This window comes from Watersipora subatra, chromosome 2 (genome assembly GCF_963576615.1).
Source record: "Watersipora subatra chromosome 2, tzWatSuba1.1, whole genome shotgun sequence".
NCBI classification, from domain to species: domain Eukaryota; kingdom Metazoa; phylum Bryozoa; class Gymnolaemata; order Cheilostomatida; family Watersiporidae; genus Watersipora; species Watersipora subatra.
In genome coordinates, this window is record NC_088709.1 from 53,655,711 (window position 1) to 53,676,144 (window position 20,434).

Genomic DNA, 20,434 nt, shown 5'->3' on the forward strand with positions numbered 1-20,434 from the left:
GCCAACCTTAGATATTTGTTGGTGGTAAGCACCATGAAGAGGTTTCGTGTGCCAGTCAATTTCCTCATCATCAAGGCAAAGGTCCATTGTAAGAGCAGCCAATTGAAATTCACCTAGCAACTTATCTGAAGTGGCCATGGAGGCTGCATAAGCTTTGATGCTTCGCTCTTCCTCCTTCACTGTCTGCTGTACACTTTTGAGTCCCTTACCGCCATCTTTCCTATCGAGATACAATCTAGTAATATCAGATTTTGGGTGGAGTGCTCCATGCATGGTCAGCAGTTTACGATTTGCTGTATCTGTTTCCTTGATGGCTTCCTCAGTCCACTTTATTATACATGCTGGACATCTTATTACTGGCAGTGCGTAGGTATTTATTGCCATGACGTGATTCCTGGCATTGAGCTGGTTCCATAGGACCTGCTGAAGGCGTTTCTTGTATTCGGTAATGGCTTTTTCACGTACCTCGGCTTCGTGGTTGATGTTGCTTTGCATAAGTCCTAAGTACTTGTACCCTAATTCTAAATTTTTGATGGTACCATTTTGCACTCTTACGCCATCTGTGAGCATAGAATGGACTTTTTTAAGATTTAGCTTTCCACATTTCTCAATACCGAAGGTCATTCAGATGTCCTTGCTGTATACCTGAGTGAGGTGTATTAGCGAATCAATGTCTCTTTTTTTGTTAGCGTACAGTTTGATGTCATCCTTGTAGAAGAAGTTGTTTATTTTGGTGCCACTTTTTAACTGGTACCCATATTGAGTCTTCTCCAGCATATTGCTTAGAGAGTTTACGCATATGGTATAAGTTTTGGCAGAAGAGCAGCGATGATAAGGAGTAATATTGATAGATGCTTTGCTTTATTTCTACATTCGACAGTTTTTTGCCATTGGCCTCTAGTTCCATTTTCCATTTGGTCATTGACATCTTGATTAATGGAGCAAGAGCAGGGTAAACATTGTACATACTGAGGCACTCAAGTATCCAACTATGGGGAAGTGAGTCATAGGCCTTTTTGTAGTCAATCCAAGCCACGGCAAGATTGGTATGTCTTCTCCTGCTGTCTTGACAGATCGTCCGATCTACTAGTAACTGATGTTTGGCTCGTCGGGTGTTGCGACCAATTTCTTTCTGAGCACTAGTCATATAGTGACTCATGTGCTGTTCCAGTTTGTCTGCAACGATTCTTGAGAGCAGTTTCTAGGTGGTGGGCAAACACGTTATGGGTTGATCGTTCTTGGGAATCGACCCCTGCTTTGGATCTTTTATCAGAAGTACAGTTCGTCCTTTGGTCAGCCATTCCGGATGGTCACCTTTTTTTAGGCATTCTACCTGCTCAGCCCTTCTAGTGTGGAGTGATGTCAACTTCTTCAACCAGAAGTCTTGAATCATGTCATGGCCAGGTGGTGCCCAGCTCTTCAGTGCTGCTTTCTGCACTTGATGTCCACCTTGCTGATGGTGAGTCCTTGCTGAGCCACAGTGTGTTGGTTGCTCTTTTTAGGGCCTCTTCAGCCAACTTGCAGTGGTGTTATGAGTAGTCTCTTTCTCCCAGATGTCCTTCCAGAACTTTGAAGTGCTGGATTGAGGAGGATCTGACATTGGCCTCCGCAGTTCACCTTTGAACTGGGAATACACTCTAGATGGATTATTGATGAACAGTTTGTTCATTCTCTTGTTATTCCGCTCTTTGGTGTACCGCTTCAGTCGTGCCGAGAGTGCTACTAGCTGCTGTTTGGCAGATTCCGAAACTTTTATTGTGGCTTCCCTTTTTGGACGCTTTAAACTGTGGTTAGATCTTTCACTGAGCCTACTAACTTTCTAGCGCAAGTCCTTGATCTTATTTTGTAGCCTCAGTTGCCGAGATAGAATGGCTTGAAGCCTTGCTGACATTGGCTTAATACCCATCTCCTCCAAGATGACGGATGCCATACTGTAAATTAGGGCATTAGTCTCACTGATCGATCGAGTTGAGATCAATTCCAGTGCCAAGTTAATATCTTCTAACAGCTTCTTAGGTATGGCCTTGCTAACTCTCCGTAGTATTACCCCGCTTTCATAATCATTAGCCGTCGCCATCTTCTTTTGCTGATATTTTTTGCAAGCTCTTATCCTTGGGTCAAGGTCAAAGTGCATGTCTTCTTCAACCTGTGATTCAGCCCAAGATTGTGTATGTGTGACTGCTAATGTTTATATGCACTGCTCGTTGGTCGAGGTTACTTGGGAGAGTTGGTTCCTAATTTCATCTACCTCAAGTTCCGACATGAGGTGCCGCTTGATTATGTTACTCTTCTGAGCTACAGGTTGCTTAGCGGTTAATGGCAATTTAGGGTGCATGTTTATCCACAGTTGACGCATCCTTCCCATGTAGCCCCACTTTTGAGGTTCAATGTTCACTCATAAAGTAGCTCTGCATGAGGTCCGTGTTATCAGTTTGAGACCATTTCATCCGTTTTGAACCATTAGCGAATTTTTCACTACTTTCTCCTGGTTCAGCTACAGGCATCACAGACCTTGTTTGACCGGGCGACATCTGAGTAGGCATGGCTTTGGTTATTGCACTCATAATAGAGGTTGTAGACATTATACAAGCAAATATCTTGTCTAAGGACCACCAGAAGGGTGCAGTTGTTGGGGTTTGAACTTAGGACCTAATGATCACTATCCCAACACCTTACTACCTGCACTACCTGCCCTGTATATATATATATATATATATATATATATATATATATATATATATATATATATATTTATATACATATATAATAATAATATATATACATACTAGCTGAATGCTTGGCGGTGCCCGGGGAATAAAAGTCTTTGCACAGAAAATTTATTTTTATTTAACATATATCAACAGTTACCATTTGAACTTGCTAACTTCATATCATGAGAAAATTGTTTTGCTTAGTTTAAAAGTTAACTTGCAACAAAATTCGCATTACAGTTATTCGGTATGGAAATATTCACCATGTCTTACTTTGTTGTTTGTAGGTGCCAAATACGTGGAAATGTGATTACAAACCCTTAAAAGCTCTAAAACGAAAAGCCGCCGTAGATTGGACTCTAGTTATTTATCTGACGTGTTCATTACCGTTTTTTTATCGTCTTGTCACATGATGTTCTCACGTGTATTAAAAGGCCAATAAAAAGCTCACTATAAAACATATCGTAATTTTAGTTTATGGCAAACACTTCGGGTTTTGCCGAAGCCCCCGTATTAAATATAGATGCTCGCTACTTTACAGTTTTGTTTCGGCATTATTCAATCGTCAAGTCGTAATTTGATCATGTGGCCCAATACTTCGCAAATAATTTTGCAGCACTTTTCGATTATCACAGGTAACCAACAGGCTTGTCATGATTATCAGACAATGATATGTACTCCTGCGAGCTAAGGTTATAAAGTTTCACGATTTTTACGGTCAGTTATAAGATTTCAATGCTAAAAGTGACAGCATTACAATTACGATAAAACAGACGCGTAAGAACAAAAGACATGGTTTAATTGAATGCGTGAACGATATTTTTGAAAATATTTCGACGAATGAGGTTGCATGAAAGTGTAAACAGAAACCATCCTCTAACAACTACGTCCCATTTGAGCCGTTTTGGAAAGCAAATCCAAGCTACAGCGGTCTCGTGTGGCTGCGATTAACTGTTTGCTTTTTAGCTTTTAAGAGCTTGTAATCACATTTCCACATATTTTGCACCTACAACACATCAGAGTGAGATATGGTGAATCTTATGATACCAAAACTGTAATGTGACTTTTGTTGCCAGTCAACCTTTAAATAAATTAAGAGAAAAATAAAACATCTGTAAAGGTTTTCCCTTCTCTGTGAGTTGAGCAATCACTTACGCAAACACTCACAAATTCTTTATTCCGAGATGTGAAAATTTCTATAGCTCAACATTTACAACGACGAATACACAAACTTGGAGAAATATATATACATATAGATATATGGATAGATATATACCTCATATTTGTTGTGCAGCCGTTGTGTAGGCACAGGTTTCAGACCAAACATTATATATGAAGTTCTGGATCCATGCAACTGGGCTATAATCACAAAAATCAATTATGTGGTTTTCCATTGCAGGAATAACTAACGATTGTTGATTTACAGCTGCACATGCTAGTGGAATAGGTAATAGCAGTAGAAGGTTATTCTTAACCCTTATACTCAAGTATACTGGTATTTAATAGGGCAGGAAATGGCTAACGTCTTAGTTGCAGCTTTCACTATTAAAATGGTGCAAAGAGTAAACTTGTTTCTTTCAGTTTTTTTTGAGAAATTTTTCTTTGAGGGGTACATGAAACTGACAGTCATTTCAGGACTATATGACAATGGATGTTCTATGTGTGTTGAGACCAGCAGAAAACTAGTAAAAGTAGTTACGCTAAAGGTCTACTAAACCATTGAAAAATTAACACACGAGATCGAAGGCATAGTCTTATGCTAAAAATTTACAGCCGAGAAGGGAAAACTTAACATATTGCACACATATGTATTAGGAATGCTCTATTAAATGTACACAAGATTTATCATAATATATACTACGGTATAAGCAACTAGCAAAGCTCTAACCAATTGCTGGCTAAACCAAAATTCAGTACATCGTATTTGACCAAAAGACATATACATTTGCATGTAACTGAAATGTTGCGCTAATATGAACACTCCTTTGAATCAAACAGTTTCAAACCTTGTTAGTATTTTGAAATATCTTTTTGAAAAACTTGGAGTCGGAGAAGAACAGTTTTTGTCTAATGAAAAAGTACTTTACCTAAGCAAGCCATACTCTAAACTCTATGAAAGAAAACAAAGAAACTAACTTATGTTCTATTGCTAAAAGTATTTCTGTTGCCTGATGTGTGTAATGTAACCATGATATTGTTTTTAAAGGATGAAACCTCCGGAGAGAATTGTGTCTCTTGAAATTCTCCAAGCAAAGATGGATTTGCTAGAGGTATGTCAATGAACTTAACGAGCCATGCAATGTACATAACATCACGAGTAACTGAGTCATGCACGGTCCCTAGTAACTGAGTCATGTAATGTACCATCACTAGTAACTCAGTCATGTAATCTTCCATCACTTGTAACCGAGTCATGTCATGTACCATCATTAGTAACTGAGTCATGTAATGTACCATCAATAGTAACTGAGTCATGTAATGTACCATTACTAGTAACTGAGTCATGTAATGTACCATCACTAATAACTGAGTCATGCAATGTACCATCACTAGTAACTGAGTCATGTAATGTACCATCACTAGTAACTGAGTCATGTAATGTACCATCACTAGTAACTGAGTGTGTGCTACCTTACTGTCTGCGCTCACAGAAGGTAAACAATGAATCGCAAATAGATGGATGTAACATTTGGAAGGTTTTCTTGGATAAATATTTTGTTTAAGGATTTTACAACCAAATGAAAAATGGACAAGTTTTGCCTGCTCTTAGTTGTTTGGCTCATCTACCATGTTGTCTTAGTTAAGTGATTGAAAAGTTAACAAATATGCGAAGCGTTTGTCTGTCTAGGCGTTTGGAGATATTGAGATTGTCGTGAATGTACTAAAGAAGGGAGACCAGAACATTCATCCAATAAATAGAAAGTACTTGTCACTTGAGTGTGACCTTGAACCAATGGATAAATCTTGCGATATATACAAGGTAATGCTACTTTTACCTCAGCAGCTATTTCATACTCTTTATATTGACATATACATACATTGGGCCGGTATGAATGTTTCTCTCTTTCAGTAGTAAATTATTATTTTCAGCCTTTTAGTTGTATTTCATCATTAATTAGATTATCAGTGCTACTAACCCTACTGGTTATGTCATATATTAGTGTATAAACATCAGATTATATGAGACTCAACAACACTGGTCAGTTGTTTAGCATCAGTAGCCAATAGGTGCTGTCTAGCTGTCAGGTTTCAGCCGAAGGAAAACACAAATGTATTAAGGGTGCTCCTTAGGCAAACATCATTGACACAACCAAAAGTCTCAATGCAGTGCAGTTTTTACTAGTCTTACAGCCAATCAGCTACATGTATATACATTTCATTTCTACTAGCCAATGAGCCAGTTGTGTTCAATTTCCACTAGCTGATGAGCTGGTCGCACTCCTTTTCTACTAGCCGATGAGCTGGTCACAATCCTTTTCTATTAGCCAATGAGCTGGTCACATTCCTTTTCTACTAGCCAACGAGCTGGACACATTCCTTTTCTACTAGCCAATGAGCTGGTTGCATTCCTTTTTTACTAGCCAATGAGCTGGTCATATTACAATTCTACTAGCCAATGAGCTGGCTGCACTGCTCTATTCAACTGTTTAGTCTTGAAAACTGTATAAGGTCTGCTGAGTGAATGTTACATTCTACCTTTCACCTTGCTTATTAGGACGCTTTGGTTCATTTTTTGTGGTAACTTTAACGGTTTTAACAAAGTTATCACCCATCACAACTCTTCATTAATCACATGTTTGTATGATTTTGTTAGTTACTCAAGAGCTATTTGCTAAACACCCACACTTCCTCCCTCTACCAGTATTCCATAGAATTGTTGGACATATTCCATTGCGACAAAGATCAGCCATCGGGACCAGATGTTGGCAATAAGACAGTTGTATTTCTAATATTTTTGGTTGTATCTTCAAGATTATTAGTCGATCTCCAATATTGTTAGTCGTATCTCCAATATCGTTAGTCAGGTATCCAATATCGTTAGTCGTATCTCCAATATCGTTAGTCGTATCTCCAATATCGTTAGTCATATCTCCATTATCGTTAGTCGTATCTACAATATCGTTAGTCATATCTCCAATATCGTTAGTCATATCTCCAATATCGTTAGTCGTATCTCCAATATCGTTAGTCGTATCTCCAACATGTTTAGTCGTATTTCAAATATTGTTAGTCATCTCCAATATTTTTAGTTGTATCTCCAATATAGTAGCCTGATTTCTTTACAGATACTCTGTGTTTTTTTATTTATTATATGAACACTTTATGTTGGCTATTGTATGTAGGTCTGTCATTTTCAGTTTCTGTGATTTCTTATGATTACTCAACTCTATGTCTATGTATTACGTGCATGATGACTCATTCATATGTCTATGTATTGCGTGCATGCAATTCACTCATATGGCTATATATTACGTGCATGATGACTCAATCATATGGCTATGTTTTACGTGCATGATGACTCAAATCATATGGCTATATATTACGTGCATGATGACTCATTCATATGGCTATGTGTTACGTGCATAATGACTCATTCATATGGCTATGTATTACGTGCATGATGACTCATTCATATGGCTATATATTACCAATGATATACAGCCCCCCAAGGATAGCCGACGGCTATCATATGGGCGGGGTTTAATGATGGAGCTCTGTTAGGATTATGCTAGCCTGGGTTTCGGAGCTAACACAACTCTCGCGGGGCGATCGCATTGCCTTGCTAGGTTTTGAAAAACACGACTCGCTGTTATCGTTTCATTAGCTCATTCAGTCAGTAGACCCGCGGTTCACAATAGCAAACCTTGAATTTCTACAATGTAGGGGTGATACCTAACCCAAATAATGCATCCATACAGAATAAGACATTTCAAATTACCTACTTTTAGTAATTTTAAAATTTGTAAAGGTTGTAGTATATGCTTAAAGTTGAATATAATTTACCCGAACAATGGCTTTTTTTCCTAGTTTTTGATTAATATTTTGCCACCCCTAATATAAAATGACAAAGTCTTTCATCGTTTTCACATTGTTTTACCTGGCCAATAAGATGGGATAGCAGGCAAAGCTGTACAGTGTAGTTCTCATACTCAAAATCTAAATACAAAACCGAATTTGAGCTATTTTACGATTGTGACTATTAATATCACGAATGCTTGCGAATGGCAACTGACTGATCAAAATGGTGACAATTTTGGGATACTATATTTATTTGATAACAAAGTGAATTCACCAGATAAGTAAAATAACCACTATAGTTCATACTACATGTAAATTTACAAGAGGCTTTATTCAGCATATTCGTTTGTTCGGGTGCCGTGTTCGGGTTCATCCCAACAGAGCTCCACCATTAAACCCCGCCCATATGAGAGCCGTCGGCTATCCTTGGTGGCTGTATATCATTGGTATTACGTGCATGATGACTCAATCATATGGCTATGTGTTACGTGCATGATGGCTCATTCATATGGCTATGTAAGCTCATCATTCTCTGTCTAACATGTACTGGCACACCTTGCGTAGAATGCTACCTTTGCATGGCTCGATCCAGGCTTACCAACTGGCTTGGATTTCTGGCTAAGGGATTGAGAATTGCACCCAGGAGGCTCCTGTTACAGGTTACATGGTGAGTAAATTACAGTTTTGTCGAGGCCATGACAATGATTTGTGTTACACTAGTAACCGGGTATAAATGAAGTTGCCATCTTATGCAGGTGTGACTGTTTCATCAATTAAATGGTCCGGTATATTATAAGGGGTAGCCCTACCAGTAGCTCAGTGTTCAGCTATCTAAAGTTGTTGCAGTTTCCCAGAAGCAGAAGAGACCCGTATGAGCTTTGAATAGCTGTTAACATCTTACCTAGCAATGTCTCATTCGCTATCAATGTTAATGTCGAATTTTACCTCCTAAATTTTCTTATGTAACCTCATCTTGCCTGCTATTTACCTGCTTCTGATAGCCAGTTTACTTTTTTTGCCTTTCTTTTTGCTTCATAGTTTGGCAAGGTTGTCTATTTTGCTGATTGCTCCAGTAAAAGTGCCATTTATTGCTTTTCAACAAAAACTAAGAAAGTTGGACTGCTCCTGCTTAGTGAGGTCACGCTAGGTAAGTTATATGTATGTTACTAGGTAAGTTATACCAGCTAGACTGTTTAGATGTACACTAGGTAAGTCATACCAGCTAAACTGTTTAGATGTATACTAGGTAAGTTATACCAGTTAGACTGTTTAGATATACACCAGATAAGTCATACCAGCTAGACTGTTTAGATCTACACTAGGCAAGTTGTACCAGCTAGACTGTTTAGATGTACACTAAGTAGGTTATACCAGCTAGACTGTTTAGATGTACACTAGGTAAATCATACCAGCTAGACTGTTTAGATGTACTCTAAGTAAGTTATACCAGTTAGACTGTTTAGATATACACTAGGTAAGGTATACCAGCTAGACTGTTTAGATCTACACTAGGTAAGTTATACCAGCTAGACTGCTTAGATGTACACTAGATAAGTTATACCAGCTAGACTGTTTAGATGTACACTAGGTAAGTTATACCAGCTAGACTGTTTAGATGTACACTAGGTAAATTACACCAGCTAGACTGTTTAGATGTTAACATTCAGTCTAGTAGCCATTCATGAGATTTTGGCTAATCTTTCAAAGATTCCTGAGCTCTTGCATCATGACCACCAGGTCAGCATAATTAGAGGGTTTATTGTCTCTGTGCAGGTCAGCAAAATGGGCTAGTCTTTTCAGACTACCGTGCTGACAAGCTACCTAAAGTAAAACACTCTGTAAAAGCTTGTGGGAAGATAACACAACTCTCGCGGGGCGATCGCATTGCCTTGCTAGGTTTTGAAAAACACGACTCGCTTTTATCGTTTCATTAGCTCATTCAGTCAGTAGACCCGCGGTTCACAATAGCAAACCTTGAATTTCTACAATGTAGGGGTGATACCTAACCCAAATAATGCATCCATACAGAATAAGACATTTCAAATTACCTACTTTTAGTAATTTTAAAATTTGTAAAGGTTTTAGTATATGCTTAAAGTTGAATATAATTTACCCGAACAATGGCTTTTTTTCCTAGTTTTTGATTAATATTTTGCCACCCCTAATATAAAATGACAAAGTCTTTCATCGTTTTCACATTGTTTTACCTGGCCAATAAGATGGGATAGCAGGCAAAGCTGTGCAGTGTAGTTCTCATACTCATACTCAAAATCTAAATACAAAACCGAATTTGAGCTATTTTACGATTGTGACTATTAATATCACGAATGCTTGCGAATGGCAACTGACTGATCAAAATGGTGACAATTTTGGGATACTATATTTATTTGATAACAAAGTGAATTCACCAGATAAGTAAAATAACCACTATAGTTCATACTACATGTAAATTTACAAGGGGCTTTATTCAGCATATTCGTTTGTTCGGGTGCCGTGTTCGGGTTCATCCCAACAGAGCTCCACCATTAAACCCCGCCCATATGAGAGCCGTCGGCTATCCTTGGTGGCTGTATATCATTGGTATTACGTGCATGATGACTCAATCATATGGCTATGTGTTACGTGCATGATGACTCATTCATATGGCTATGTAAGCTCATCATTCTCTGTCTAACATGTACTGGCACACCTTGCGTAGAATGCTACCTTTGCATGGCTCCCCAACTAACAATTTTACGTTCCCAGAACGTTTCAGGGAAGTTCCAAAAAGTCCCAGAAACGTTTCATCGTAACGTTGTCACAAGATTATTTGTAGACACATTTTCAACGTTCCAGAAACGTTGTGGGAAATACATTGCTAGAACGTAACTCTCACAACGTTCCAGCAATGTTGTGGGAAATACTTTGCTGGAACGTATTTTCCATAATGTCCCTACAACGTTGTGGGAAATACGTTGCTGGAACGTATTTCCCATAACGTCCCAGCAACGCTGTGGGAAATACGTTTCTGGAATGTTAGCAAATGATCTCGCAAAACTTTCCCACAATATTGGGAGAACATTGCGTAATATTCCACGAACATTTTTTCCATAATTATGGCTCAAGACTATTAGCTAACATCCCAGGAAGGTTACGCCTAGAACATTGATGGGACATTAATGCGTAGGGATTTTCCAACTTAGTAGTATATAGTAGTAATCCTAGCTATTAGTTCGATGAGCTGAAACAAAACTTAAAGGCAGAAAAGTTGTTGACACATGGTTGGGCATTGGGTTCGCTCAACGAAAGTAATGATTTTATACTTGTTAGCTAGTCAGACATCGTAGCTTTAATCTATCGTAAAATAGACTAGCACATGACAATTGAAACCAACCGTACTCATGGCGGTGTGATCAGTTGCGGATGCACTCACACTGTCGCGTCATGGTATGACACTTTACTGCACCCGGAAGCTTAATGGACCCTAGTCATTTTTGCGATACGTCTAACGAAGTGCGAAAATTGAAATTTGTAGTGACTTTTCAATTCATTTACATAAATCATTCAAAATTATCATTATTGTTTTTCATTATTTTGTTTGTTTCTATATCTGTGATAAAAAATCTATAAAATCTTTAATTTGCATCATTTTAAATAATTTTTTGTTATGAAAGGGTGACAACTTCCAAAAATTAAATCATGCGTTTTTGTACCATTTTAGCTAGAAAGTTAGAGAAAAAGGTTTGCTAACGTTATTACAACGTTGTTACAAAACATTGTTATTGAATGTCCCAGCAATGTTACAGGATTGCTACTTTGAAATGTTTGGGTGTAAACATTCACATAATATTGTTTTCTAATATATTCGGAACAGTATGGAGTTTAACCATTATGGAACATTGAGCAGATGATCTGGTGCAAAATTCCTACGACATGGGGAGAATATGTTACAGAATATTCCACAAGCATGCCTTCCATGATGTTGCCTCAAAAATATTAGCTAACATCCCAGGAACGTTTTCGTCCAGAACATTAGTTGGGTGTAACTGTGTAGACAATTTCTAACATTTTGATGTTTCACAGAATGATCCTTTAATGAATTGCGTACAACGTTACTGTAATGTACCGATCATAACCGTCGACATTATTTTTTCCTTAAGCTATACAACATTCCACCAACATTACATCTCCAAAGCAACCTAAATATATGAATGTTAACACTCAAACATTCAAAAGTAACATTCCTGAAACATTGCTACAAAATTCATTTGAAGTTAAATATGGTGTCACACCATAATATTCTAGTTACATTGCAAGCCAATGTTATATGAATGTTAACACTCAAACATTCAAAAGTAACATTCCTGAAACATTGCTACAAAATTCATTTGTAGTTAAATATGGTGTCACACCATAATATTCTAGTTACATTGCAAGCCAATAATATATGATTGTTAACCCTTGAACATTCAAAAGTAACATTTCTGTAACATTGCTAGGACATTCATTTGAGAGTACAATTGATATAACACCATAATGTTCTAACTACATTGCAAGCCAATGTTATATGAACATTAACCCTCGAACATTCAAAAGTAACATTCCTGAAACATTGCTGGGACAATTATTTGAATGTAAATATGATGTCACCCCATAATATTCTAGTTACATTGCAAGCCAATGTTACATGAATGTTTGCACTCGAACTTTCCAGAGTAACTTTCCTGGGACATTCCTGGGACATTCATTAATAATGTTCTCTAACGACGTTATGACAACGTTAGCAAAGTATATTCCAGTAACATTCTGCTGAACGTTATGATAATATTTTTGCACAACATTTTATGCAACGTTCCTGCGACATTGTTGGAACATAATTCTACAATGATCATCAAATAACGTTTGTAGAACGTTATGACAATGTTTGTTTGGAACGTTATTTCAGCGTAACGTTACGGAACATCCAAGGAATGTCATTGTTAGTTGTGTCCAGGCTTACCAACTGGCTTGGATTTCTGGCTAAGGGATTGAGAATTGCACCCAGGAGGCTCCTGTTACAGGTTACATGGTGAGTAAATTACAGTTTTGTCGAGGCCATGACAATGATTTGTGTTACACTAGTAACCGGGTATAAATGAAGTTGCCATCTTATGCAGGTGTGACTGTTTCATCAATTAAATGGTCCGGTATATTATAAGGGGTAGCCCTACCAGTAGCTCAGTGTTCAGCTATCTAAAGTTGTTGCAGTTTCCCAGAAGCAGAAGAGACCCGTATGAGCTTTGAATAGCTGTTAACATCTTACCTAGCAATGTCTCATTCGCTATCAATGTTAATGTCAAATTTTACTTCCTAAACTTTCCTATGTAACCTCATCTTGCCTGCTATTTACCTGCTTCTGATAGCCAGTTTACTTTTTTTGCCTTTCTTTTTGCTTCATAGTTTGGCAAGGTTGTCTATTTCGCTGATTGCTCCAGTAAAAGTGCCATTTTTTGCTTTTCAACAAAAACTAAGAAAGTTGGACTGCTCCTGCTTAGTGAGGTCACGCTAGGTAAGTTATATGTATGTTACTAGATAAGTTATACCAGCTAGACTGTTTAGATGTACACTAGTGAAGTTATACTAGCTAGACTGTTTAGATGTACACTAGGTAAATTAATCCAGCTAGACCGTTTAGATGTACACAAGGTAAGTTATACCAGCTAGGCTGCTTAGATGTACACTAGATAAGTTAAACCAGCTAGACTGTTTAGATGTACACTAGGTAAGTCATACCAGCTAAACTGTTTAGATGTATACTAGGTAACTTATACCAGCTAGACTGTTTAGATGTACACTAGGTAAGTTATACCAGCTAGACTTTTTAGATGTACACTAGGTAAGTTATACCAGTTAGACTGTTTAGATATACACTAGGTAACGTATACCATCTAGACTGTTTAGATCTACACTAGGCAAGTTATGCCAACTAGACTGTTTAGATGTACACTAGGTAAGTCATACCAGCTAGACTGTTTAGATGTACTCTAGGTAAGTTATACCAGTTAGACTGTTAAGATATACACTAGGTAAGGTATACCATCTAGACTGTTTAGATCTACACTAAGCAAGTTATGCCAACTAGACTGTTTAGATGTACACTAGGTAAGTCATACCAGCTAGACTGTTTAGATGTACTCTAGGTAAGTTATACCAGTTAGACTGTTTAGATATACACCAGATAAGTCATACCAGCTAGACTGTTTAGATCTACACTAGGCAAGTTGTACCAGCTAGACTGTTTAGATGTACACTAAGTAGGTTATACCAGCTAGACTGTTTAGATGTACACTAGGTAAATCATACCAGCTAGACTGTTTAGATGTACTCTAAGTAAGTTATACCAGTTAGACTGTTTAGATATACACTAGGTAAGGTATACCAGCTAGACTGTTTAGATCTACACTAGGTAAGTTATACCAGCTACACTGCTTAGATGTACACTAGGTAAGTTATACCAGCTAGACTGTTTAGATGTACACTAGGTAAGTTATACCAGCTAGACTGTTTAGATGTACACTAGGTAAGTTATACCAGCTAGACTGTTTAGATGTACACTAGGTAAATTACACCAGCTAGACTGTTTAGATGTTAACATTCAGTCTAGTAGCCATTCATGAGATTTTGGCTAATCTTTCAAAGATTCCTGAGCTCTTGCATCATGACCACCAGGTCAGCATAATTAGAGGGTTTATTGTCTCTGTGCAGGTCAGCAAAATGGGCTAGTCTTTTCAGACTACCGTGCTGACAAGCTACCTAAAGTAAAACACTCTGTAAAAGCTTGTGGGAAGATGACTCCAAACCCAAAGGGCAATACTGACCTGTAAGTTCCTCTCATTGGGTGCCATTCTTAGTTTCCTAATGAACTTTTACTCGGTATATAAAGGAAACATTTACACCAAATACAACTTTAATATTATTACAAAACTGCAAACTGTGTTAACTAAAGTTTGATAGACTCAACACCAGAAGACTGATAAAACAGTTACCAATTGCTTTAAAGTTTTCCATTATCATATGAAAGCTGTTAATATTTAAGCAGTTTATCACTGTGATCATCAAGTAGTGATCATGTTCTTGTTGACTATGAATCTATTTGTCATGAGTTTAGATAGCTCTACATAGCGGTATATGATAGCGTATGATATTTGAATCCCACAGGGAGGGCGTGACTGTACCATGTGGAAAGCCTAAGAAAACAGATACATTCAACTCGTCAGGTTATACGCTCTACAACAATGAGTACATAGTCTATAACACCAACCAGATCAAGATGAAATATCTCCTCAAGGTCAAGTTCAACTTCCTCCACTAACTCCTTCCATAGCAATGCCAACTAGGCTCGATTGCTCTAGTTCTTTCTTGTCAGTTTTCTTTGAATTGTCTCGTTGTTATGATTTTAGGCATAGTTATTTTATACATTTGTAGTTTTTAACTTTTTAGATTATTTCTGTTGGTACTATTGCACATTGTTCTATTCTTTACTGTGTAAATGAGGATAACAGTTGGCAAGTTACTGTTGCCACTTGCCGTTAGTTGCCACTTTCCGTTAGTTGCCACTTGCTGTTAGTTGCCACTTGCTGTTAATTGCTCACAGTAAATGCTATCAAAAGTTTTTTCAAACAGCCAATCAAAACTTGCAAGAAACACTTTGCTAGGTTTTCTTATTATGTTGTATCAAATACATGTGTTTGTGGGCTGGATAAATCAGGCTGGTTCATTGCTGCCACAAATAGTGGTTAGTTTGACATGACTTTGACCTGCAGTCTTCCTTGTTAATGGTCACACCATCAGCTCTTTACCAGATATGAATTGGTTCAATGCCGAAGAGTCTAAATACCTGCTCGTGAAAATGTTACATGAATTCATTACCGGTTTTTAGTTTTTTGTTTGTAGAATTCTTTATAGGTGGTTTACAACCTGATCTGAATACTTTTATATGTTTTGATGAATGATGAGAATATCCTTCAGGAACAGCAAATTGCGTAATACCAGCCATTGTTACGGCGTTTCAAAGTGTGTTTACTAACTTCAAAGCTCTTTGGTTTTTTCCTTAAAACTTTGCAAACAGCGCCATCAAATAAGTAATAACTGTATCCGTCTAACATGTTTACTTAATGTAGTTTTTTGATAGACTTGTTTAACTTGGTCTGATATTTGAACTTATATGAAAAATGGTACAGCAAACATTCTGAGACTCACATGTAAATGCTGCTCTGTCCGAAAGAGATTGAAAAATATAGGTGACTTTAGCAATGCTTTGTTCATAAATGAATTAATTTTATCTTTCCAAAATTCTCACCAGCTAGTAAGGAAATGAAGCATCACATTTTATTTGAACATCATGACTATTATAATGCCACTTGATTGGAAGGGTTGGAAAATTACAGCGCCATAGGACTCAAATAGAGGTTTCATATTATATCCCAAATATTTTCAGCCTTTCTTTGAATAGAACTTTTGTTGCTCTTCAGGGAAGATAGGATTAACTGTATGATAAAATAGGCTTAGGTCAAGGCATCACCGTCGGGTTCTAATGAACCATTCGCTACAGCAGAAAAAGTTGTTGATGAGTCATTTTCCATCGTCCCAGTTAGTCAATTATTCTCAAACATGGGAGTTTTTGCTACAAACCTTAGTTCTTTTAGCCAGAGTAAATCAAAACATGCAGGGAACCCTCAGTCATCATACTATATTATATTGTATAAAATACCTGTCTGTTTATACTTGGTACAAGGGGCTGACTCAACAGCACCCTGACTAGTTGTTAGTTTAACATGATCTTGATCTCCAGTTTTCTTTGAGAATGATGACCAATCGGCTTTCCATCAATGTCTTGCAGAGCATGTCTAGTCTGCAAAACCTGTTACCATATAGATTACACTGGGCAACCAAGTTTCAAAAATTTTTTACTCGCCGAACCAAATTAGCTATTTTCAGTCAAGTTTTTTGTGCTAAATACAAATATTTGCATAGAAAATAGAGAGGATTTTGGTTAGTGAGCTAAAGGAGGTTGTCCGATCTTTGACCCTCTGTTCACAGATATTGCAACTCTAAACCTGCTGCTGGCTTTAAAGGGAAATTACCACTTCCCCTGACAAGTGAAAAATACCAAGGAGACACAACTGTTCTGCTGGTGCAAGGTGGTAAACTCTTGGAAAGAACAAGCCAAATTGGAGTGATTCAGAAAATTGCTGACTTAGTCACATATTGAGGATGATACTTCCCAGTGCATTGTGATGCTGATGCAATTAACAGTATTACCAACATAGTGACTTGTCAAAGATGATGCTCGCTTGAGCAATGTGAACGCTGGTGCAATTTAGGATAATTTCCTGTTATTATTTAAAAATTGCTGGTGTTTTCAAATCACAGCAACCTAATGTAAAAATGGTATATCGTTGATTACAAACCTTACTAACCAGACAGGATTATCTAGCTAAGCTCAGAGATCCTTAAAGCACATAAATTACATAATTTTTTTATTGTGTATTTGAATACATCAGAGTCTTGGCTTTCAAATGAGCTATTGTTTGCCATGGTGAGACAGACATTGGTTGGTGTTTATAAGATTTTCCCAGAGCTCTACCGCAAAAAAGTTTACAGGCGTAGTCTCAAAAATTGTGACGTCACAATTCTCATATTCGTTGTTGTGTGCTCTTACTGCTTATTTATCAACTACGATAATGACGATAATGACGCTAATGGCAAGCAAAGGTAGGACAACTCCAAAAAACGAATGAAGATGACAAAGGAATCAGTTTCATTAGTTCTCCATGTATACATTATTTCTATGATAAGTACCTCAGACTCCAAGAACCATACTATATTTTCCCGATGATATTATGCACTAGCTCTTTATTTTTAATGTGATGTTGCGGGTGACGACTGAGACTAATTAATTTCAAGCATTGCGTGATCTCGCGAAAGTGCGATCGACGTTTAGTCCTAGAGCCACGCAACCGCAGGTCATAATTTATTCGATGTGATTTCATTACCTTTATCAACAAAAGTACATTTATTGAATCATAATTATTGAATCGTTAATTAACCCAGAACATGTGTTTTTATTGGTCGGGCATCAGCAAGATCACGGGCATGGTTGATTATCTAGAATCTTAGTTTATTATTAGTGCTCTCCGGGTTTAACAGCACCGATTGTCACAGAAAAACGCAGCCTCAATGGCAGCGAAAGGGATCGACGACCTAAGGCTAAATGAGAATTAGGTCGTCACATTTTGAGTACCTAAACCAAGTGTTTTTTTTTGCAGGATGTACTTTTGACACCTCGTTTTTCATAGTTCTATTATTCTTTGTGTATTGAGTATAGGCTCATTCAAAAGCCAAGACTCTGATATATTGAAATATATAATAAAAAATTATATAATTTATGTGCTTTAAATGTTTTTTTTGTATTGCAGAAGCTTTTCACAGCTAGCTACTTTCTCTAACTTTGGATGACCATATAATTTTCTTTTTCTAAAAAGTCACAGCTAATATACGTATTTTCATGTTTTACTGCTACAGCCAGTATAACTCAATTACTGTATAGCTGTATCAATAATATTGTATATTGAATTGTAGGGAAGCTCTTGACACGAGTGTCTCTAGGGATGTGGTAAGATGCTTATTTCTGCATATTCTTATGTCTATGCTACTATCACTAACTCCTTTTGGAACACGTTAGTTAGGCTCTTGATGTTCTCTATTTTGTCTCATACCAACTTACCTTCTCATATTTTTGAGGAGAAACGAAACTTGCGGGCAACCTTTTGCATTGGAAATACCAAGGGCTTTTTACTATAGAAACACCAATAACTTTGTACATGTACTATAGAAATGCCAAGAACCTTTTACTATGGAAATATCGATAGCGTTTCAATATAGAAATACAAAGATCTTTGATGTGGAAATACCAAAAGCCTTTTACTATGGAAATACCAATAGCATTTCATTATGTAAATTTTTGCTTAAACTTGTTGTCTATATGCTATTTAGTTTAGATTTTTAGCAACTCAACAGTCAGATATTCTATCAAGTATTAAGTTTTGTCTTTTACTTAATAAGAGCTGATGTGTTTTAGTCTTAAAGATTGACTTGCGACAAAATTCATATAACAGTTATTTTGTATCAAAAGGTTCACTATGTCTTACTCTGCTGTTTGGTAGGTGGAAAAAAGGTGGAAACGTAATTATAAGCTTTTAAAAGCTACAAAGCGAACAGTTAATCACAGCCATCACCAAAGCGCCGTAGTTTGGAATACCTTTATTTCAATGATGTACTCATTTCAGCGTGGTAATTTTGTGATGCACGTGCTGTTATCACCTGAATTAAAAGGCCGATAAAAAGCTCAATAGAAAACTTTTTGTAGCATTAGTTTATCCCAAACACTGGGTTTTACCGAAAACCCCTTATCTAATATAGATGCTCGCTACTTTACAGTTTCGTTTCAGCTTGGTATATTCATCTAATCGTAATCTGATCATATGCCACATACTTCCTGCCAAATAGCGGGAACGATTTCTGCAGCATTTTCCGACTATCACCGATGACCAACAGGCTCGTCATGTTTATCAAAGGATGATATGCATTCCTTTGAACTAAAGTTGAAAAATTAAACTAATTTTTATGCTAGGCTTTGAGATATCAGTGAGCAAAATGGTAGCATTATAATGACGATGAAATAGGCGCGTAAGGACAATAGACATGGTTTTATTGAATGTCTGAAGTATATTTGTGAAAATATTTAGACTAATGAGATTGCGTCAAAGTGTAAAAGGAAGCGCATCGTGTTCAACTAAGTTCGACTGGACCCGTTTTGGTAAGAGATTCCAACCTACGGCAACAACCTACGTTTTCATGATGGCTGCGTTTAACTGTTCATTTTTTAATCTTTAAGCACAGCAGAGTGAAATGTGGTAAACCTTTTGATACCAAATAACTGTAATGTAAATTTTGTTGCAAGTCAACCTTTAGCCAAAAATTTTTGTTCTTTTGGTTTGTAACAGGTGTTTATTCACATTGCAAGAGTTTTAATATTAGACTAGCCATGTGTCCGACGCTTCACGGGTGATAAAATAATTACCCAATGAATTTGAGTAACTCACGATGGTAACTTAAGCTAGTCTAAATAGTTACTATAATAACAGCTATGTTTGAAGCCAGCTTAATAATCATTAGCTAACATGTAACAAACTCTATTAATACAGTTAGGCACTAGTAACCAATAGTATTTTTGCAAGTGCTTCAAGATTGCCTATTTTAACTGATGTAAGATATATGACCGCACTTATGCTATTGTATAGCAGTTTAGCCACTCGGTCTAGTAGTTTCAAATCCAGTCCAAAGCAGATTTTCATTCCAAAAGCTATCACTATAGCTGGACGAATGACAGACCAACAACAGATACTGAAATTTACATCTATAGGTTGCTGAATATTTTTAGTTTGTTGTTATATTCCCTTATATGGTGAGCTGACAAGGGAGAGATCAAATCAAAAGTCTGCCAACTGCTGTTTTTGTGACAAACTGTGCTTCATACTTTATTCAAGAATTGGGAAGCAAATCTTTGAATGCGACTGTCAGGTATGGTCGCCATATAAAAAACCCTAATAGATATGCTAGAAACTATCCGGAAGCGTGCTATTAGAAGGGTATTTACTCTTTAGATTAGAGCAATCAAAAGGTGT

At 37.1% G+C, this 20,434-nt stretch overlaps 1 protein-coding gene across 1 annotated transcript; it reads left to right on the forward strand.

Moving 5' to 3' along the window:
* The first annotated feature begins 4,918 nt into the window (after positions 1-4,918).
* Positions 4,919-15,060, forward strand: LOC137388328 (poly [ADP-ribose] polymerase 2-like). The gene is made up of 5 exons (XM_068074813.1): positions 4,919-4,981; positions 5,560-5,691; positions 8,769-8,877; positions 14,454-14,568; positions 14,907-15,060. The coding sequence occupies exons 1-5, from the start codon at positions 4,919-4,921 to the stop codon at positions 15,058-15,060; spliced, it is 573 nt and encodes a 190-aa protein (XP_067930914.1).
* Positions 15,061-20,434: the final 5,374 nt, after the last annotated feature.

Coding starts and splice junctions, on each gene's coding strand:
- LOC137388328 (XM_068074813.1), top strand. CDS start 4,919: ATGAAACCTCCGGAGAGAATTGTGTCTCTTGAAATTCTCCAAGCAAAG. Junction 5,692..8,768: donor AATCTTGCGATATATACAAG/GTAATGCTACTT, acceptor TTTGCTTCATAG/TTTGGCAAGGTTGTCTATTT. Junction 8,878..14,453: donor GCTTAGTGAGGTCACGCTAG/GTAAGTTATATG, acceptor GTCTCTGTGCAG/GTCAGCAAAATGGGCTAGTC.